The 20,020-nt window shown below is 32.3% G+C and overlaps 2 protein-coding genes across 3 annotated transcripts; one reads left to right on the top strand and one right to left on the bottom strand.

Annotated features, from left to right (window-relative positions):
* Positions 1-373: 373 nt before the first annotated feature.
* Positions 374-9,299, bottom strand: LOC138327915 (cyclin-G1-like). The gene is made up of 9 exons (XM_069274370.1): positions 9,170-9,299; positions 8,640-8,860; positions 8,283-8,363; positions 7,827-7,973; positions 7,271-7,345; positions 6,701-6,946; positions 3,788-3,892; positions 2,378-2,577; positions 374-2,083 (listed from the first exon to the last, which is right to left on the bottom strand). Exons 2-9 carry the CDS (start codon positions 8,763-8,765, stop codon positions 1,966-1,968), a joined length of 1,098 nt encoding a protein of 365 aa, XP_069130471.1. The 5' UTR covers positions 8,766-8,860; positions 9,170-9,299; the 3' UTR covers positions 374-1,965.
* A 162-nt stretch (positions 9,300-9,461) lies between these two features.
* LOC138327916 (cyclin-I-like) lies at positions 9,462-14,993 on the top strand. Of its 2 annotated transcripts, none has more exons than XM_069274371.1 (7): positions 9,462-9,619; positions 10,461-10,608; positions 11,886-12,014; positions 12,411-12,485; positions 12,631-12,771; positions 13,091-13,321; positions 13,675-14,993. In XM_069274371.1, the coding sequence occupies exons 2-7, from the start codon at positions 10,489-10,491 to the stop codon at positions 13,987-13,989; spliced, it is 1,011 nt and encodes a 336-aa protein (XP_069130472.1). In that variant the 5' UTR covers positions 9,462-9,619; positions 10,461-10,488; the 3' UTR covers positions 13,990-14,993. The 2 variants fall into 2 exon arrangements, with proteins under 2 accessions (XP_069130472.1, XP_069130473.1); XM_069274372.1 differs by lacking the exon at positions 9,462-9,619 and adding an exon at positions 9,876-10,111.
* The last annotated feature ends 5,027 nt before the right edge of the window (positions 14,994-20,020 follow it).

The raw sequence follows: 20,020 nt of genomic DNA, 5'->3' as shown, positions 1-20,020 counted from the left end.
ATAGTAAAATGCACGGGGAGTCTAAAACGCTAGAGCAGGTTTTACGGACAAATCCAGAATTGGTTAAAACGATAGTGAGTAATAGTAACTCCTGGAATATTATGGATGTTACTGTCAACTTCCTTTGGGGATGATTAGTTAAGATATGTTCAGACATATTACCAAAAACCTTTGATTTGCCTCTGGGTTGAGTTCGAATCCCATAATGGGCAGTTGCCACGTACCGACTGCTAGTCGGTGGTTTATTTCGGGTCTTTCGTCAGCCATCTTAACCTGACACATACTTAATAAATGTCCCTGGATTTTAACAGGACATTAAATCAATCAAAGCAAGTTATATTTTGATATGCCAAGAGAAACAAAGCAGACTACCTTATACATAAATAAAAATTTATTCATTTTTTTAAATAAAGTTATAAATATAATCATACGGGTGATACAATTAGATTTCTAATGAACCTATACATATAATGAATAATTCATGATGAAGATGATCCCTGATAATTTAAGTATTATAGCCAGCTAAAGTAACATATTGCATTTTTGGTATATTGTTAGTAGTAGTACCACTAAATTCTTTGGGGGAATAAGATTTCAAACAGGGAATGCTTACTTATTATAAGACATGCAAAACAATACAAGTGCAAACAATATTTCGTTGTCACAAATCTAGTCGTTTAAAATTGCGTATTCAGTTAAAACATGCTCTGAAATCTTACAAGAGACTTAAAATACTACATTTAACGTTTTTGACTTCAAAATCAAATAAACTTGTAATAGAACAAATACAATGTATAATAGAAAGAACACTTTAAAATACAAGGTGGCATTACAACCAAAATCACAGTTATAACTTTTAAAATAACAAACTGTAATTTAAGAAACATGGTTTAAAAATAAAGAGAAGCATGGTTTAAAAATCAAATTATTTTGGTATTTTTCTCTCTTTTAAATACCAGACTCTCAGATACTGAAAACATTTCAAATACTAAAACTTAACATTTTCTGTTGAAAATTGTACTCGCGTGTACTTTAAAATTGAATATTAAATAATTTTAGTCATTGTCTAAACTGTCCGAAATTTCAAAGGTACCTATATTGACACTAAAATTGTATAAAGAATATGTCATTTTTCTAATTAATACCATATATCATCATGAAAAATTAGCATTGGGTAACCTGGCTAGATTTTGGTCTCTTTCAAAGCAGATACACCAAAATGTGCAGGTGTCCAATGACACATTGCACCAATGCTGTTATGAAATAAATTGCTATTGCCCCATTATAATAATTTATAACCACTTCTCATCTCTGTAGGTGCTCTGAGACAAGGTAGACAACTCTAAAGTGTCCTTAGACTAGAACAATACAGATCATTGAGTTTTGGTTTTACACATGTCTATCAATATTACAGATATAAATAAAAGATATTTTGATAAATGTTTCATTCTCACTTTCTCTCCATTCTCATTCATACAATCACTTTTCAATCATCATTTAATGAAACATTCTTCCATCTCAAGTCTATCATAAATATATACCCATCATAGTTTAATAATAGTGGATTTCTAGCATTCATACTCAAAAGACATGTACTCTACTACAAGTATTCAACAGATAGTTTGTCACATGCACTCTTCTAAATGTATTAAACGGATATTTTGTCACATGTACTCTACTTCAAGTATTCAAATATTTTGTCTGGATTTCAACAACTAAGTTCTTTACATTTAGAACATTTAACAGATATTACATATCATGCTAATTAAAAATTGGAATTGGTTTCGATAAATTCTAGATCATAGCGCTCTTCGTGTAAACGTACAAACAGAGATACTGTACAACAGGTTAATAAAATCTCTTAGTCAATCAAGCATTCTTACACTCACAAAGATAAACATGATACCATTTAACAGACACTCTATTTCAATCTTTCATACCATACAATAAAATATAATAAATATTTTAGTGAATATCACACATTGCACACTTCTCTGGTAAAACACCATAACTCCAACTTTTTAGTTCCTTTTCAGCATTGTTTGTCATTTTTGAAACTTCGAATACATTGTCACTATCCTCACTGAAAAATAAAAAGGATACATCACATACAAATATCTGTTTTTTCTTCTGTGTTTAAAATGACAAATAAATGTTATTAATTCTATCAAATTTTAAATAAACTTTAGTGTTTTCCTTTGAAACTGACTGAGGTCAGAATGTTTAAATTGCAATAAATGAACATCAGCTTTACTACTATTTTATAGTAATACTTACTTTTGAAACTATAATAACTACCTCTCCCTATCTTCCTTTATTACTAATTTACCCTGACTGACTAAAAGTATGTGTTATAGGTTATTTGATTGAAATTTACCTTAAGCATACATCCGAATCAGATTCATCTATTGTTGGCAGATCAGTACATCCATAAAAACTTGGTCTTGATACCAGAGACATTCTTATTGGAGGTTTTGGCACTTTCAAGCAACATGGGCGACTCCCTGGTTGGTTTTTGTAAAGGTCTAGAATTTCACTCACAGAACAGAAACATTCATAGAATTCAGAGTCCTGTACCTGTAACAAACATTAAGTTTAAATTAGTACCTTACATACATAAAAACCCTGGATATATCCATAGTGCCTTACATACATAGAAAACCTGGATATATCCTTAGTACCTTACATTCATAAAAACCCTGGAAATATCCATAGTGCCTTACATACATATAAAATCTAGATATATCCATAGTGCCATACATACATAAAAAACCTGGATATATCCATTGTACCTTACATACATAAAAACCTGGATCTATCCATAGTGCCTTACATACATCATACAAAAAACCTGGATCTATCCATAGTGCCTTACATACATCATACATAAAAAACCTGGATATATCCATAGTGCCTTACATACATCATACATACTGCCTTACATCAGTGATTTTTCAGGGTATTTTGGGAAAAATGTGTGTGTGTGTAACAAATTGGGATTTTTAATCATTAAAAGAGCAATTTTGGGAAAAGGTTACATATTACTGAACATGGTATTATTGGTGATTAGATATTGTAAAACAGTAAACTGTTTCATTTTATCAAAAGGTGACGACCATAACAACAGTTTAAGAGTAGTTTGTTTTTTATTATAAAACGAAGGGAGAGCTTTTTGGGTTTTGTTTGTTTTTCAGAGATTTGATTTGGGAATTTTTAATTGTAATTGGGAAAAGATAGGGGGGGGGGGGGGTCTTTGGGAATGGGATCGTTTACCAACCCCAGTTATATAAGGAGAAAAATCACTGTACATACATATAACACCTGGATATATCCATAGTGCCTTACATACATATAACACCTGGATATATCCATAGTGCCTTACATACATAGAAAACCTGGATATTTCCATAGTGCCTTACACACATATAAAACCTGGATATTTCCAATCCATGTTATTGTATATAATGCTATGCATTCATTTTTTTTTCAAGAATAAGGTCATTTTTAATGGTTCAAAAATGAAACATTGACTTTAACGATTATAATGATAATAATAAAAAAAGAGACAAGGAGAAAAAAAAATGGTTTCTACTCTGTAAAAAACAACAACAAAATCATAACTTACCCAAACCTAAACTTAAATTTTGGACAAGTTGTACATAAATGGTTCAACTTTGGCTTAAATTACTTCGATTTTTAAAGCTTACATAAGAGGAAAACATGTAGAGCATTAATTGACACATTTAAGTTGTACATCAGAACATAGTGTATGAAAAAGTCAATTTACCTGACAGACTGCATGAAGCCAAAGTAAGCACTGATTCAACTCATTTGTTTGAATATTCATTTCAGTGACTGTGTGTTGAATCAAAGCCAAAGCTAAGGTGGTGCTCTGAAGAAAAAGATTTTTTTTATTAACAAATCAGTTAAAATTGAGTTCTAGTTTCCTAGAAAAAGGCAAATGCAGCCAAATGAAGGTATGTTGATTCAGTAAAATTGTTTTAATATACATTTGTTACTTTAGATCTTTAAAGAAAATAATGAACAAATTAATTTTTATTGAAAAATAAATTTTTGCAAAGCAGTACAATTTGGAAAAAAATAGTGACTTGTCATTGATGATTTACTCATTCTGTATATACATGCTAATAGACCATTTGCCAGTTTCCAATAGGTTAGTGATTAGAGTGATCTCCCTTGAAACACAAAAGAGTTCCACCGGACAAAAAGTTGGCCTTTACGTATACTCAAATAAGAAAGTAAGCTCAGTTGAAATGCTGTGTTTGCTAGAATCAAATTGTTTTTGCTTGTATTTGGTTGTTGAGTGCATTATATCAAGCTGAGAGATATGTGTAAAAGCTGTCAAAATATTCATTTAGCGATAAATCCGAATTTATCATGCGCACATACAGCCTGTACCGGGCATTGCGAAACATTTTATTTATCGGATTCAGCTTATCTTTACAGTATTTAATACATATTTTAATCTGTATATTTATCAGATTTTATGTTTCCGTTTATAAGCCTATTGTATAAGAAGTCGTGTACTTTGATTTATTTGTTTGTATCGGTAATTTTATCACTATAATGTATGCGGATAGCGTTGATACAACAGAAGTAAGCGCTCTTTCAAAGTATACATCTGACGTATATTACGCTTACCTATAAACTTTACTGTACATGCTTCCTCTATTTGTGTTGTAATCAAAATAATTCAAGCTCTCAAATAAATGCATAAATGCTCTTTTTTTCTTGTTATTATTTTCAATATACCGGTTGAATGTTATAAGGGGCACTTAGTCCGCTAAACCTGCTTATATTATTAGGCTTTTAATTTTTTGTCTAATATATAGTCTATATATTAAGAAGAAAAAAAGAAATAAATAAAAAGCCTAATAATATAGGCAGGCATATTTATATACATGTAACTTGTCCTTTATATCGACCTGGATTGATAATAAAATTTAACTTTAAGTAGTCTATTTAACGATGTAGATTCAGGCGCGTATAAAAATTACCAAATAATTTTCATGTTCATTTTAGAATTAATAGAACCTATACTGTACTGATTACGTTTATACACAGAATCTATAAGTTTTTATTGTTTTACCTGAATCGCAAATAGTGCCAATGAGAATTAATTAATACATACGCTAAAAGTTGTACATGTACTTCGATCACCAAAATGTCTCTATATGGTAAAGTGTATAATTTCCCACTGATTCTTTTTTATTAAACTTAGTATTAAATCATGACATGCTACTAGATACATGTAATTATAATCTACTATACAAGTATATATATAAGCAATTGTTTTTGCAACATGTTTTTCTTCATTGCTAATTACGATAGCCGTGTGGTACAGGTATCCAGAGTGTCAATTAATTTGCTGCGAAATTATATTTCACTTGTAATGATCAAACTTAATGCAGATAACATTTTCAATACAAAGTAAGTAGCTTTGCTCTCAGAATACCAGGAAGTTGCTAGAGAAAAGATTAATGCGTAACATTCATAATTTGCTGGGGAGATGTAAATGTGTTATGCAGGTAATAAGATTTGCATCAACATTGTTTATCGTAATAATTCTTCCTTATTTGTAATTTTTATCATTTGTGCATTCTTCCATTGTTCCAATAGTAATTACACTATATACATTATTGTACAGAAAGTTGCATTACTTTATACATACATGTACAGTGATCAATCTGCAATAGGATAAACAATGTGTATTTTATTTCATTGAAAAAGATGTTCCACGGTAGAAGTTGATCCTCCGATATGCGCTCGATAAATATCGGGAAAATCCCTAAAAAAATTCGCAAATCGCACGACTATGCAACTTTGCATTCGTGTAATAGATTATTTATTGGATTTTATAAACTGCTTTTTCACAAATATATTGTAGATCATTTATATATCAGATATAAACATAATATATTAAGAAACCTCATATTTTACATTTATTTTCAGTCTAACATTACTTTGAAAATGGTCACCTCTGTAGGCCTTAAGTCGAGACGGGCCAGTATTACGAGTGGAACCATACCTCTTTATAATTAACAATGTTTGTTTTCTTATCTTTTTTTATTTCCTGTAGGTAGTTCATATACACTTTAACTTCCGAATATGCAGATAGACTCCCGTGTTTTTGTCTGCTATTCAATGGTTTTTATTCGTAGTGCTCATGTACTGAAGTCTAACGTTAACGTTAGCTATGTTTGGCGCTTTAGTTCATATGTTAGTTTTAAATGAATCACCCCATTCCTTTAATTTTCAATTAAATACTGATTTGTGTTGTATTTGTGACGTTGATAATTCAAGAAATGAAATGGCATATCTCATTATCAAAGTAAAAAACGAATCGCATTTCATAGAAGTAAGCACTTCTTATAATTAAGCCGCTTCGGTAACTTGTTTGGTTGTTCCGGTTGCCGCTTAGGTGTTTGCAAAGAAAATCGCTTACGTCATTGAGAACCGGCAAATCGCCTATTGTATTTGGTAATATTCTTATCTTTGTAAAAAGCAAATGAGTTGAAAAACTTACTGCACAAATAAATTAATTTGAATGTGTTTATCTGTGTGAGTGTACAGAGATGTGCTGGAAATATATAACATTTTTTTTTGAGTTACAAGGAATGAAATCAGATTGTGATTTGATTTTTGCTTGATCTCATAGCTGCACAAAATAACTAATTACCTTAAAAATTGCACATGAGCTGTAGTTTATGCAAACTTTGAACTTCGTAAGCAAGGAATCAAGTATTGAAGATTGGTGTCCAGGAAGTGAGATGATATCCAATATAGCCTTCAGAAGAGAAGGACATGTCACCGGCCATATTTCCCACTTGAGCTTTTCCAGTACCAGCATCTCCATTCTCTTCAGGTCTGAAGGTTTCCATGTTTGGCCATGAAGGTAAGAAATCTCAGATGCAGTTGGAATTTCCTAAAAGATGATTTTAATTGTAAGTTTGCAAAGTTGACCCATTATTCAAGGATAAAAATGATGATGAAATGACATTTCTTTTTTCACAGCTTTTATGAGTGAAGGGAAATAACTCTCCCTTAAAAATAAGTCAACTGACTAAAATGTCATGTATGTACATATTAAACTTGATTCACGCAAAAAATGTCTATTAATGTTAGTAATAGTGTAAATGCATTTTTGGTATAAATATATATGAATTAATCATGTTAGCAACGCTTAGCAATTGAGCAATATTTAAATTCACAAAGTTGTGTTCCCTCCCATATTTATAGGCTATATTACCTCTGCTTCTTCATTGAATTTAGCAGAAATGTAGAAACAAGCAGCAGAAACAACTGTAATGTACTTGTGCTGTACCTGAAATTCAAACACATCTAGTGAATAATAGCTCATGATAGTCATTTCCATTGACATGAAAAGTTATAGGGTCCTTGTACATGATATTTTTCACCTGCTCCAAACATTTATGATACAGTGGCAACTGATTGATTGTTACTCTAATGCTTGGAAGCAGAAGCTATACAGGGGCTTTGAGACCCCAGAAGGTCGTGGGTATAGTACAATTCGCTGTCTATTAGCCTTACCTTCCTGGTCATAAAAATCACACCAAATGATGATGTCATAATCACTGGATAGTGGGACTAATCAATGGTAAATTGTACCTTACTCACATCGCTTACCTGTATTCAGTCATCATATGATGACGTTTAAAATTTCTTAAAACTGATATTAGTATTTTTATTCAATATTGATATCTATTTATTCTCAAACCCTGGCAAATGTTATCCAAATCAATTTTGCTATGTTTGGCATAGACTGGCTAAATTATATAGATTACCTTCATTTTAAAGAGAAAACGGTCCAGGAAATTAACTGCTGCTGCAAATGTTTCACAACTACAGTTGTAAAACATGCATAGACACTGGATGGTGGACACAGCACTGTCTCTTTGCGATACATTTATCGTCTTGTTAAGGTGGGCACACTGCAATAAAAAAAAAGATGTCTGTTCTGCCATAACCTCCACTTGATTTTTGCATGCACAAGTGATGTTTAATCATTGATCTATCATAAGAGATTTCAATGAGGATTTTTTTTTAGTTTCAGCCAGTTTACTACAGTACTAAGCCAAACTGAGACCAAAGCAGATTTGTCGTTTTACATCAAATCAATATTTTTAAATTCAATCTAATTGGCTCAGTTGTAGAAACATGTACATTGTACATCATTGGGCTAGACCTAGCCAATTTGTCTGAATATTTTTCATTTGATTATTTTGTGTTATCATCCATACCCAACATTCAGGCTGTTGTTCCTTCTTCAATCGCTGCAGCATTTGTTTCAACACAACCACATCATAAACCGTTTTGGTACACTGTAATTGTAAAGCAAAATAGTTAGTAGAAAAAGAACTTCTGTGATGGTCTTTGTAAATCTTCTGCAGTGTTTGGGATGCGTTTGGGGATGGAATTTTCTCAACTTACAGTCACTGTAGGCACCTAATACTAGTTAGGCGCGATGCTTTAAATGTTTACTTTTCACAAAATGTGTTATTTTCAGACAAAATACATGATTTTTTCTTTATGAATATGAAACAATCCATGTCAAAATGCACGTTTTGCTTTTACAAAGCTTTCATATTATTACTCACCTGGCCACTTGCAGATCTCTTTTTGTCAACAACCGAAACCATTGTTTGGTTATCATTGACATTGTTGACATTTTCCATTTCTTGATCAGAAATCGAAATCGGCCGAGTGAAAATTTCCTGTACCATTTTCTCTTTAGAAAACCTTCCTCCTGGTTAAAAGAGAGGGGAGGTCTGTTGTCTTTCTAAATTTGCTGCATCCTTGGTATGACTTTTTGGTTCGTCTGCGAAAAAAATATTCAGCACATAGATCAGCTGTCAAACGTCTGCTCACCAAGCGTTCGAATATTGGCGCACAAGCGGTTGACAGATCTTACATGAATTTCCATTGGCTGTGTAGCATAAAAGAACACAACGCGCGATTTGATTGGCTAACCGGGTAATTAACATATACCTAAATTTAGAAGAAAGCTTGTAAACAATAACACGCATTCCAATCGTTTCAACCCATTAATATTTTCAATAAATCATCTTTAAACTTAGTCCAACGGTAAACTACTACCAATGCTAGATGAAATCGATGTTATACGTACCAGAATATCAATTTTCCTTCCTGAACGGGCACCTGCAAAAATTTGACAGTTCAACTTCCGACCCTTTTACCTATGAACAAAATTCATTCGCTAAAAGAAAAAGTGCACATGATGCTAACGAGATTATTTGAAAGGGGGCAAATATAAGTGAAATATATTACTGTCTTATTACAAATACTTTATTTGTTGTACGGAAAATTTTATTTATTTGAGAAATTTTGATATGTGATGTTAAACGCGTATTAACACAAATAAATAATTACTCATAAATTATGCGTGCGGTGTTTCTATTTATATCTTTGTCATATCAACAGGAATTCTTCCTATTTTCGTTGTGGTAGTTTCGCCTAAACAGAAAAATGGAGGTTTGAATATCTAGATGTGAGAAGAGCTACGTTAATGGACCAGGGGAAGGCTTTGGTTCAACTCTCTTCCTTCAGTTTTATCCGGGTAAGCGTGCGTTATCTAGTTCGTTAACAAAGCCCGATTATCAAGTTGCTGTGAATTTGCATCAGCTGGATGGCCATTTTGTTTCGTTGTGTCAAAATCTCAGATTTTAGTAATCGTTATCACAGTATATTTGTGTTAAATATTTGAGTAATAGTAATACAATGATTAATATTAGTGTCTGGTTTATAATATTACGCACATTTCATACGTTTTATTGTTCGAAATCGGGGCTGAACGTTTCCCTGAAGACAAGGTCATTGGATGGGGAACTACGTTCTAGAATTGTCTAGATGTTTCCATGGATCCCAGCTATTTCTGCTACCTATGCAATAAATTACATCATTTCAAGGGATAGTTTCTAGGTATAGTCTAACCTCGATAATTGTTCAGACCACACTTTAAGTTAACATCGACAGGAAGAATGATGTCAAAATGACTTTACCATAACTTCTAGGACTTCATGCTTGATAAAATTTGACAGTTTTGCCTAAGGTAAGCTTGGATCATATATTCATACAAAACTCTTTAAAATGCTGATTAAATCTGTTGGATACAAAACAAAGCAGAAGTTTAAAAATGAAAAGCAGAGAAAAAAATCCCTCTTTCATTTGTCAGACATAGATTAATTTATGGTGGGTGCCAAGATCCCTCTTGGATCTCTTTTTCGATTAAAAAAATTCAAAATCTGGAAAAATTTGAAGTTGTGTAAATAGCTAAATATTTTTAAAAAAATGAAAATTGAATAAAAAGTGTGGAAATTCATTTGTGTTTTCATTCCTGTGTAGGAGAATTAATAGATTAATTTATTAGTGTTTAATTATGATTTATATATATATTTCAGGTTGCTTGGTGCACAGTTGGGGGTCAGAATGAAGCTGCACAGTGGTATCAGTGCTAAGCACTTGCTACAGATGCTTGGGGAGTCCCTTCACAAGGAGCAAGGGCAATGGAAACCTGTGACTTACAAAATGCATGGCAATGAACATCAGGTAATTACAATCATGTAACTAGTTACACAAGTGTAATTTAATGTACATACAGTAATATTTCTTTCATTATTTCCAGTAAACTTTTATAAATAACATAATGGGATTGCATTATTAGATAAAAAAAAAATAGTTTATATGGCAATTAAATCCTGCAAAACTTGACCATTGGTATCATTTTATTTCATTTATTTCATTCTGGAGGGATATGCATACAATAATATTTACAATAGTTATAAAGATCTTTTCTTCTTAAATTTAGATTAAAGTGGATTAAGATCATCTGCTCTTTAATCTAGGGACCTTTATTTTCCTCAGATGTTATTGAGTACAGTCATTGTAGATTACAGAGGGTATTTAAATACCTGTGTGAATGTTTGAATCCTTCCTTTGTTTTTGTTGTCATGGTGGGTTCTCAGTGGTTACATTAGCTTTATATATACATTCATGAAACATTCCACTAAACAATGTATGCACACTTGTCATAAGATAATTACTAGGTAATACGCTTGTAATTTCTGGCTGTGTGCCACATACGGTAGGTAATTTAAATATTTATAGGTATTTCCCAAATGAATAAGATATCATTGGTAATTTCCAACATCAATTTACTTATTTATTTGTGTTTACATTTTAGTATTGTATAACTGTAAAATTCAGATAAATTTTTCAATCAAAGTATATGATATAGGAAATCAGTTGAATGCACTTGTTCACGACCTCTCAAATCTGGGTCATTGCCAGCCCATAAACATATGCTACACACATGATCACACCCATGAAAAAGTAGTCCCTGCATTCACTCGAAACTAGGTCAACATATTTGGAAGGGACAATGACTGGTAAATGGGTCAGGCCATTGCTCCTGTGTTCACTAATACATGTAGTTGTATAATACAAACACCTAGTTGACATTTTGTCCCTATTCAAGTACTGGTCTACTGTTCTATTGTATATGATTATAATAAATTCATTCAATTGGTGGACTTCACTTACATTATGTCATATGTTTAATTGGTTGTTTGAAAATATAAAATGTTGTTTAAAAACAAATTTGATATTTACCAAACACAATTTTCATTTGTTGTTACACTTGTTTATATTTGTATGATTTTGAATGAAGAAAAATGTTTGTATAAAAGCTGTATAGGCCTACATATATTATTTAGTTAATCATCAGTGTTGCACCATGTTTTTTAGTTCCCCTGATAAGAAATATTTATCAAATATGTGATTGTAGGTTTCGGTTTTATTTGACAATTTTTCTTTTCCTTTTTCAGGAGGTACTAGGACAACACAGAGACGAGATTGTTTCCTGGATTATATACCAGAACAATACTTTCCATTTCTCTCCCGAAACTGTTTGTCTCAGTATTTACCTTTTGGACAAGTTTCTGCAACATGTTAAGGTATTTAAATACAGACCTCTGTATTAAAAAATGTGTATGTTTTTTCGGGTTTTTGTTGTTGTTGCATTTACTGATGCTGTGAACAAATAAGACTTCAAGATAAAACATTTTGTAATATATTATGGAAGAAACATTATTTCACTGACTTTCATTTTGTTAAGAGAAATGCACACGTACTTGGTAGGTTTTATGGAGTTAAGTGAATAATAAAACATGAGAAATTTGTTTACATTATTAATGAAATTCTAAGTTCTATTTCAATTTTTGCTATGGCATACCATAAATAGAATCCTCATACTTCAAATGATGCGATTCACTATTGCTCCTCTTAGATCATATGGTTATGTTAAAATGAATGTTTTTTCAGAAATGACATTGAGATGATTTTATTTTCAGGTTCGCCCCAAGTATCTCCATTGTGTAACAATCAGCTGCTATTTCATCGCAGCAAAGACCCTAGAGGAAGATGAGGTATGAAGTTAAAACAGAATTTCATGAAAAAGATAACTATCCTGAAATAAGATATTTTGGTGATTCAGAAAAGAGAGTTTGTATGTGTGCTTCTGTATTTACCATATCTTGCATTATTTTACTTGCATTCTGTAATTGATTTTAGGTAATACCGTGTACCGTGGATCTTGTGAAGAGAAGTCAAGTTTCCTGTTCTGTAGCAGAAATTCTCAGGATGGAGGCAGTGATTCTCAACAAACTTAACTGGAACATCAAATATGTTACAGCAACTGACTTTCTTCACATTGTAAGTACATGTGCTCTCTTTAATATTGGTCTGGTGAAAATCTGTATTTCTGCATTTAAAATTAAGATAGAAATTATGTTCAAATTAAGTATGAACAAAAATGGTTTAAAACAATGATGTTTTCTCTTGTCAATATTTACAAAATGACAGGTACTTCTATATGTTGTATGCCTCTAGATCTGCCATGGAAATAGAATCTGAAAATTAAATGGTCATGCTATAATTGTCTTATTTGTAATTTCAAAACTCATGTTTCATGAATGAGAAAACATCAGTATCTTTCCAGAAAATGTTTTGAAATAACATTTTTTCCCAACAGCTCCACGCTATGCTGATGTGTTACCACCCCCAACTGTTGGATGGCCTGAGTGACATGACGCCCTCCCAACATCTTGGTGTCCTCACCCGGAAACTCTTCTTCTGCCTCAGTAACCACCGGCTGCAGAACTTCAAACCATCAGTTCTCTGTCTGGCCATTTTAAGTTTGGAGCTGGAACAGATTACCCAGAACTGGTTCTCCATCATGCTTATGATACAGCAGATGGCTGGGGTAATTATCGTTAGCTGTCTAGCATCTCTTATTCAATATCTACAATAAATAAAAAGATATATCTTACATTCTGTAAATTTCAAGATATATCCGTTTGTTGATTTGAAACTGAACCCTTGCTTAAATCACATAATGTTTGTGTTAGTATTTTCTATTTGATTGCATTTGAAATTTCAACTCTAACTTTGCCTATAGTGTAAAGTTTCCGAATTAAAATATATAGTATAAAGTTACCAACTTTAAATCTTAATATGCTGATTAAATTATAAAAAGGTGTTGAACTTCCATAAAGGTAAATAAAAAAGTCATTAGGCTATCAGCTTTACAATAAATCATCATACATATTCTTACAGATGGACAATAAGACCTTGGTCTGGTGCCGAGAGCTGGTAAGTCGTTTCCTAGTAGAAAAGCACCTGCTTCCTACTGGATACCACTTCCTACCCCATCACCCGCTTCGTCGTATCAAGACCATGAAAAGGAAGGCTGAACAAGTCGAATCAGACGAAGAGGTAGAAGACGATATTTCCGACGCTATCAAGAGATTGTACAACGATGACTCAAGTTGTGATGGCAGCTTGCTACGGGCGTCGTGTGGCTCAGAACTGCACCAAGATACTGAAGGAACAGGTGGACAGCTTAAGCCTACACCTGTAGCGGCCAACTAATCAAGCACAATGTCTAATCTATTTCTCCAAGCTTTTACAAGGTTCAGTAATATATCGTTACTGAAAGATCTCAAACACAAAATTTTCATGTTGAATAGTGCAGACTTAATTTTCGAGAAAGCATGAATAGTGCAGATTTGATATTTGAGAAAGCAAATTGCTGTATTTTAATTTTCGTGGCATTTCTTTCAAAAAATTGAAATAGAGCTTTTCAGTTGATGTAATTACATATTTTATCAATGATAACTGAAACTTAATTGATTTTCTTGCCATATGAACCTTGCATAATGCTTGAAGGTAGATAATTTATTGCACAAAGCAAACTAGAAGTACTAGATAGAATAGTTACCCAAAGATTACCAGACACGAGTATTTATTTACTAAGAAAGAAAACTGCAGTTTTTTACTGTATTTAAAGTGTAGTATTGCCTCCTGCAAATCAGCCACCCTCAAGCCCTTATATCGTATGTATTATGAAACAAAATAACTATTGTTTGTTTTCTTTTAGTTTGAGTTAATTATGTAGTGAGAAAGTTGACGTAAGTAAAGTGCAATGGACTATGAATTAGGTTTGTTTTCATATGAAAGTCTGTGATAATTTTCTGCTGGTTATTGATTTGCAATGAGAAAAAGTTGCCAGTAAGTTAATAGTTTTCGAATTGTCTTGGCAAGATTGTTGTTGAAATAGATAGCAAGATTGTTGTTAAAAGAGAAAATAACTGATATAGGCAGTTTATTTAGTTGTTTTAGTGAAGTTAATATATTTTTGTTGATAGCATTAGTGTGGTTATATATTCATTGTTTATTTAATTAATCTGTGTTAATTTTCTCCTACCAACCGTAGACAATTTTATTTTGTTTTCTGTTGTTTTAATCCAAGGGCTTGAGGAAGGTATGAATCTGTTTTATCAGTGAATACAAGTAGCAAAAAAAATAATATAAAATTGCCACCAGCGACAGTCTGTAGAGACAAATAGTGTATTATATGTTCAACATAACAAAAATATTTAAAAAAAATCCAAACATTAAAAAATATCTATATCTATAAAAATTACAAAGAAATATAAAAATGCTAAAAAAATGTCTTTCATTTGTATGTATTGTAGTTAATGTATGTAAAAAGAGATGCCATATTCCTTTATATGATTTTATTTCTTTGAACACTGTGTGTAAATATTTAATATATAAACAGGATCTTTTAACCTGGACAAGTCTAAATCAAGACTTGTTCTATGTGAGAGGCAGCAGATCCAATGTCGAGTAGATGTAGATTCGGGAGTCACCTGCTGTATATATAATCGAGGTGGGGAGGCGCACTGTTAGAAACAAATATACCACAGAAACCAACACAATGGTAAATGGCAATAAAATATTTATTTATAACCACAAGTTATTGTTGAATGATAAATATTCACGATTATTTAGAATTGCGTACATATATTGAGTTTATCCAGTATACTTGTGAATCGATGATTTGATAATGCATAAGTGTGTAACAGTTATATCTTGTATATTTGTGAACATACTGGTTCCCTTTGGTATAAGAATCTTAAGCTTTTTTCTCTCGTAGAACATTCCATGAACGATTGTTGAGATGATTAAGAGTTTGTTAAATATTTATTTGTTTATTAACAGGGTTCTTTAGAGCCCAATTCCCAACCTTTGATTTCTAACAGTGCGCCGTTTCACTATAAGATGTATAGAAAGACTTTGACGAATATATTGATGAGGACCATGTCGAAAAATGTTATCTATAATTTGTTGATCAAGTGATGCACAGGATGCAAGTATGATTAAGATATTACATCAGAACTTACTTTGTGTAATGTTTTATTATGATTTTGAAAATACTCTTGTTATTGTTAAGGAAACTTAATTACCTATATGTAAGCCTTGATTGACCTTAGTTGACCTTGTTATTCAGGATTTTGACAATCTTTATGTACAATGAGGTCAACCAGGCTGTAATCAGAGAAGTAAAACATAAAGAATTGATTGAGTCACCAAACAGGTAACAGTGAAAGAGAGGGAGTGTATAAAGGAAAACTAATCCTTTTATTATTAATTTATTAAAATTCTAGTTATCGTTTCAAAAAGTCATGTTTAAAAAACGAAATCTCATGATGTAACTGCAAAACAAAAATATCAACATCTTCAAAAGAATTCATTTTTGAGAGTTTTGATGGTTTTATTCGATGTGATTAGAGCGAGATCTGAAGTGAAGCTGAGAGACAGAGAATTATGGTAGAAAATGTGACTGATGAATCAGTGTGGTACATATAGGGAGAAATGAATGTAACTAGGTAATCATTAGTTACACTGATATAAAAGCCAAAGTAAAACAAATCGGCTATATGGTCACCATCTAGATAGAATGTAACTGTGGCTCATTTCATTTGTATGTTGTACGTTAATAGAATTTATAATTCATTTTCTTCATTTCATTCATTATTAGTCCCTTTACATGTATCAATATTATTGTGGAATTTTTCCAAGAAGCACCAATGAAGGGAAATTATATTTTATCATTTCTTCATCTAGTGGATTCCCACCCATTACTCGTTCAATCATATTTTTAAGTTATTTTGTTTAAATAATCAAAAAAAATTAATATATATATAGTTACACCTCATCTTCACTTTTTACTTCCCTTCATGGTGCCTTTGTGGAGGGTGAGAGATGGTATCTGTTACAGTGTGATGGATGGTGGTGTCCCCACGAGCTGGAGAGACAATAAATCTCTGGTGGCAATATTTACATCTTTATGTTGTTATTGAACTCATCTGCTTAAAGAGCCAGCATGATTATATTTCATCACAACTTGAAACCACATTAATGCAAAGACAAAAACAATGAATATATGAAATTCCAAAAGAAAAGAAAATGCTCAAAGCTAATGATTTTTATTGAGCAAAGCCAGATGACAATAAAATGCTCAAATGATCGTCATTTAAGAGAACCTATCAAGGGGCAAAATTCTCTGACATTTATTGTTTTTCAGCCAGACTACATGTACCTAGAGTTCTATATTGGTCAGTCTTGAGTAGTGTTCTGGAGGGAGATACCTTGGTTCATAGGTATTAAATATTAAGAAATGTGATGAGGTATTATATCATGCTGTGTTGATAGAACGAATATACGTACCCGGCCTACTATACCTTTCGGCCGGGTATGAATTAGTCCCTATGTGTCGTAGTGGAGCAGCGCCTCCGAAAATCATTCGGGCACAATTTTCTATATACGCATATACAAGCATTTACATAATGTTGCTGTCCTAAACAAACATAACTACCATTCTTGATATCTACCGTACCGCTCACAAGACGTCAAATTCATAATTTGAAGACTTTTGGTATAAATTCTCTTCAGAAAGGCCTTCATATGTATATGTAAATAAAAAATAATAATGTCTAGCTGAGAATTTGAAATTTTATACGGTTTAATTTTTATTGTCTAGTAGGTACAGATATAAAATGCATGCAAACGTTTTAATAATGGTTTGCATAACTATTACTTTGCTCCATTAGCAGTAATAGGCACCAATTGTAGCTCTAATGGCGACATCATTATCTGTCTAAAAGTCTTTTGAGCTACAATATTGTCAGCTATGTTGTAGATAGTGGGTGGTTTATGACAAGATATAAAATCAGTAAGATATCAGAACGTTGGTGACCTTCACAGACTTTCAATTGGCTGTACAAGTTATTGATTAAAGAGCTGTTGAAGTAAAATCGATATGAATTCGGACAAGCTATTTGACCTGCGACTGGCATTTACCACTTATAAGTAGATCCTAATTCAAGTGACTATGCCTACTACGGTACTGGTCCAGAAAAGTAATTCATGACCATGAACGAGTATTCATTTCATATGAGATTTTATGAAACCAGTCAAAGAAATCAGACTAGCAAAAATCAAAACTTCGAGACGAGTTTCATAAAATCTTATATCAAATGAAAACCCATTTAAAGATAGTTTTTTTATCACATAACTTACATCAACATACATTTTGAAGAATCTCCATGTTAAAAATGCGTTACAAAAACCAAGCAGATGCCGCTATTTTTCACACGGCGTTCTCGAATCCACAGGAATCTGAGAATTAGTTACATTTTATAAATTTTACAACTAGATATACTATGTAGAGTATAATTTTTGCTGATTTTTTTTAAAAAATCTATACCTTTAAAACGTATAAAAAAATTCCATGAGAGCGCTCTGATGGGTCTATAAATTATATAAAACTGTTACTAATTCCTCAGATCCCTGTACTCGAAATCCTGACGTCATGCGAATTGCTGTCTGACGTCATAATGGATTTCCAGCCAATGAAAGATGCTCCAGGTAATATTACTCTAGTGACACGCAAAAATATTACATGGGCAAAGTCACTGGATATCATGCGGATTATGTTAAATATATATATACTGTCATGTATAAAGTGGTTTGTATAGGTCTTATCAATATGTATTCCAGCTCTTAGTTCTCATAAAGTGGGGAAATAAGTCTAACCTATAGATCGTATTTAATAGTCTTGAGATAAATCACAAGGTGATTCTATTGACACTGATTAGTGGAGGGCATATTTATCTAAGCTTTATAAGATGTTATTGTCTCTAACCCCGCACAGGGATATCCGCAATCTTTCCGGCGTGAAATTTGTACTAACTTTTTTTTTGCAACTTTTTCTACAATCTTCCGTTGCTTTATTTCATCAAATGTATTACATGCTCCCATGCATGATTAGATGTAAGGAAATAATTGGCGGAGGGTGGGGGGTCGCGTTTCTATAGGGGGGGGGGTACACAAGGGGGGGGGGGGGGGGGGTATATGGAGGCTAATAACAGCGCACATACTGAATTTCAATCTCGACAGGTTGTGTGACGAGCGAGAATAAACGCGGTTGCATATCAAACAGAGATATTGACGAACGATCTCTTCTTTCTAATATTACTGTACAAACTACTTGCAATGAATTGGGCATAAAAGTACATATATGAAAATATAATATTTGAGAAGATTAAGGCTTGTAATTTTGAAGTAGTAATAATTACAACCAATATTTTTTACCCTAAGGTTATAGTGTAACTAAGCAAACATGCCGTTTACAACTTACCAATAATATCTTGTACCTTGTTCTATATAAATTAAATGATAAACATTACTTTGAATAAGATAACACATATACAAAATAACATCCTACAACTTTAAAGTAAGCATGATTTATGTCTCAATCTTTATTTTAGTTTATTCTTGTCTCAAAATTATTGAATCTTTTCTTCTCTAAATACTATGAAATCTATCAGTATCCTAGTGTAGCATTCATAAGATAGCTACGCTGACTTTTGGCTTTCAAACATTAATAAGCAGCACTGATCCAAATACACTACATCGGCATAGTATATGCTCTACTCCCCTCTCTTTTTTTGTTACACTCCCATTGTACCATTGCCTCACACCCTCATTGTCAGTTCATATATGATATGGGGGGTATATTGGCGGAGTTATTTGTGTACTCTACAGAGCATCTTTTTGTAGTATATGTTTTATCTGTGACATAGCTCTAAAAATGTAACAGCTCATATAGGGATTGAAAAAAAAAAAAATTGTTTTATGTATTGTTATTTACCAGAGAGAGAAATCCATTTGATTGTACATGTAATTCAGAATTATGGAAATACGCTTCACTTTATGTTTTCCGTGTGTTTTCTTGGGTTACTTTTGCTTCATACTTTCTAGTTTTACAACACTCATAATATGGAAAATAGCATGTATATCTTTTTTCACACAATAAAGTAAAGCTCCCATCTAACATGTGCTTTCGCAATCATCCAATATCATCCACTATGAATATAATATACACGCTAGAACACGCCCGCCAGTATTATAAAATATTATAGATAACAACTAGAAATTGCCAAGAAAAGTGTCAGTGCATTCTTGGGGAGGGTGGGGGGGGGGCCTGGGGTGTAATATGTGGTAATAGTTAAATTAATTGTTCTCTGTGTATAGTTGCATGTGCTAGTGATGA

Source organism: Argopecten irradians, chromosome 7 (assembly GCF_041381155.1).
Source record: "Argopecten irradians isolate NY chromosome 7, Ai_NY, whole genome shotgun sequence".
NCBI lineage: Eukaryota > Metazoa > Mollusca > Bivalvia > Pectinida > Pectinidae > Argopecten > Argopecten irradians.
Note: the sequence above shows the minus strand (reverse complement) of the source record. Positions and strands in the feature narration are given on the sequence as shown.

Bases quoted from the DNA above. Each gene is read 5' to 3' on its own strand.
- LOC138327915 (XM_069274370.1), bottom strand. From the start codon at position 8,765: ATGGTACAGGAAATTTTCACTCGGCCGATTTCGATTTCTGATCAAGAA. The intron at 7,346-7,826 runs GTAATCTATATA...TTTGAATTTCAG, and splicing joins GTTTTCTCTTTAAAATGAAG to GTACAGCACAAGTACATTAC. The intron at 6,947-7,270 runs GTAATATAGCCT...ATCATCTTTTAG, and splicing joins AATTCAATGAAGAAGCAGAG to GAAATTCCAACTGCATCTGA.
- LOC138327916 (XM_069274371.1), top strand. From the start codon at position 10,489: ATGAAGCTGCACAGTGGTATCAGTGCTAAGCACTTGCTACAGATGCTT. The intron at 10,609-11,885 runs GTAATTACAATC...TTCCTTTTTCAG, and splicing joins TGCATGGCAATGAACATCAG to GAGGTACTAGGACAACACAG. The intron at 12,015-12,410 runs GTATTTAAATAC...TTTTATTTTCAG, and splicing joins AGTTTCTGCAACATGTTAAG to GTTCGCCCCAAGTATCTCCA.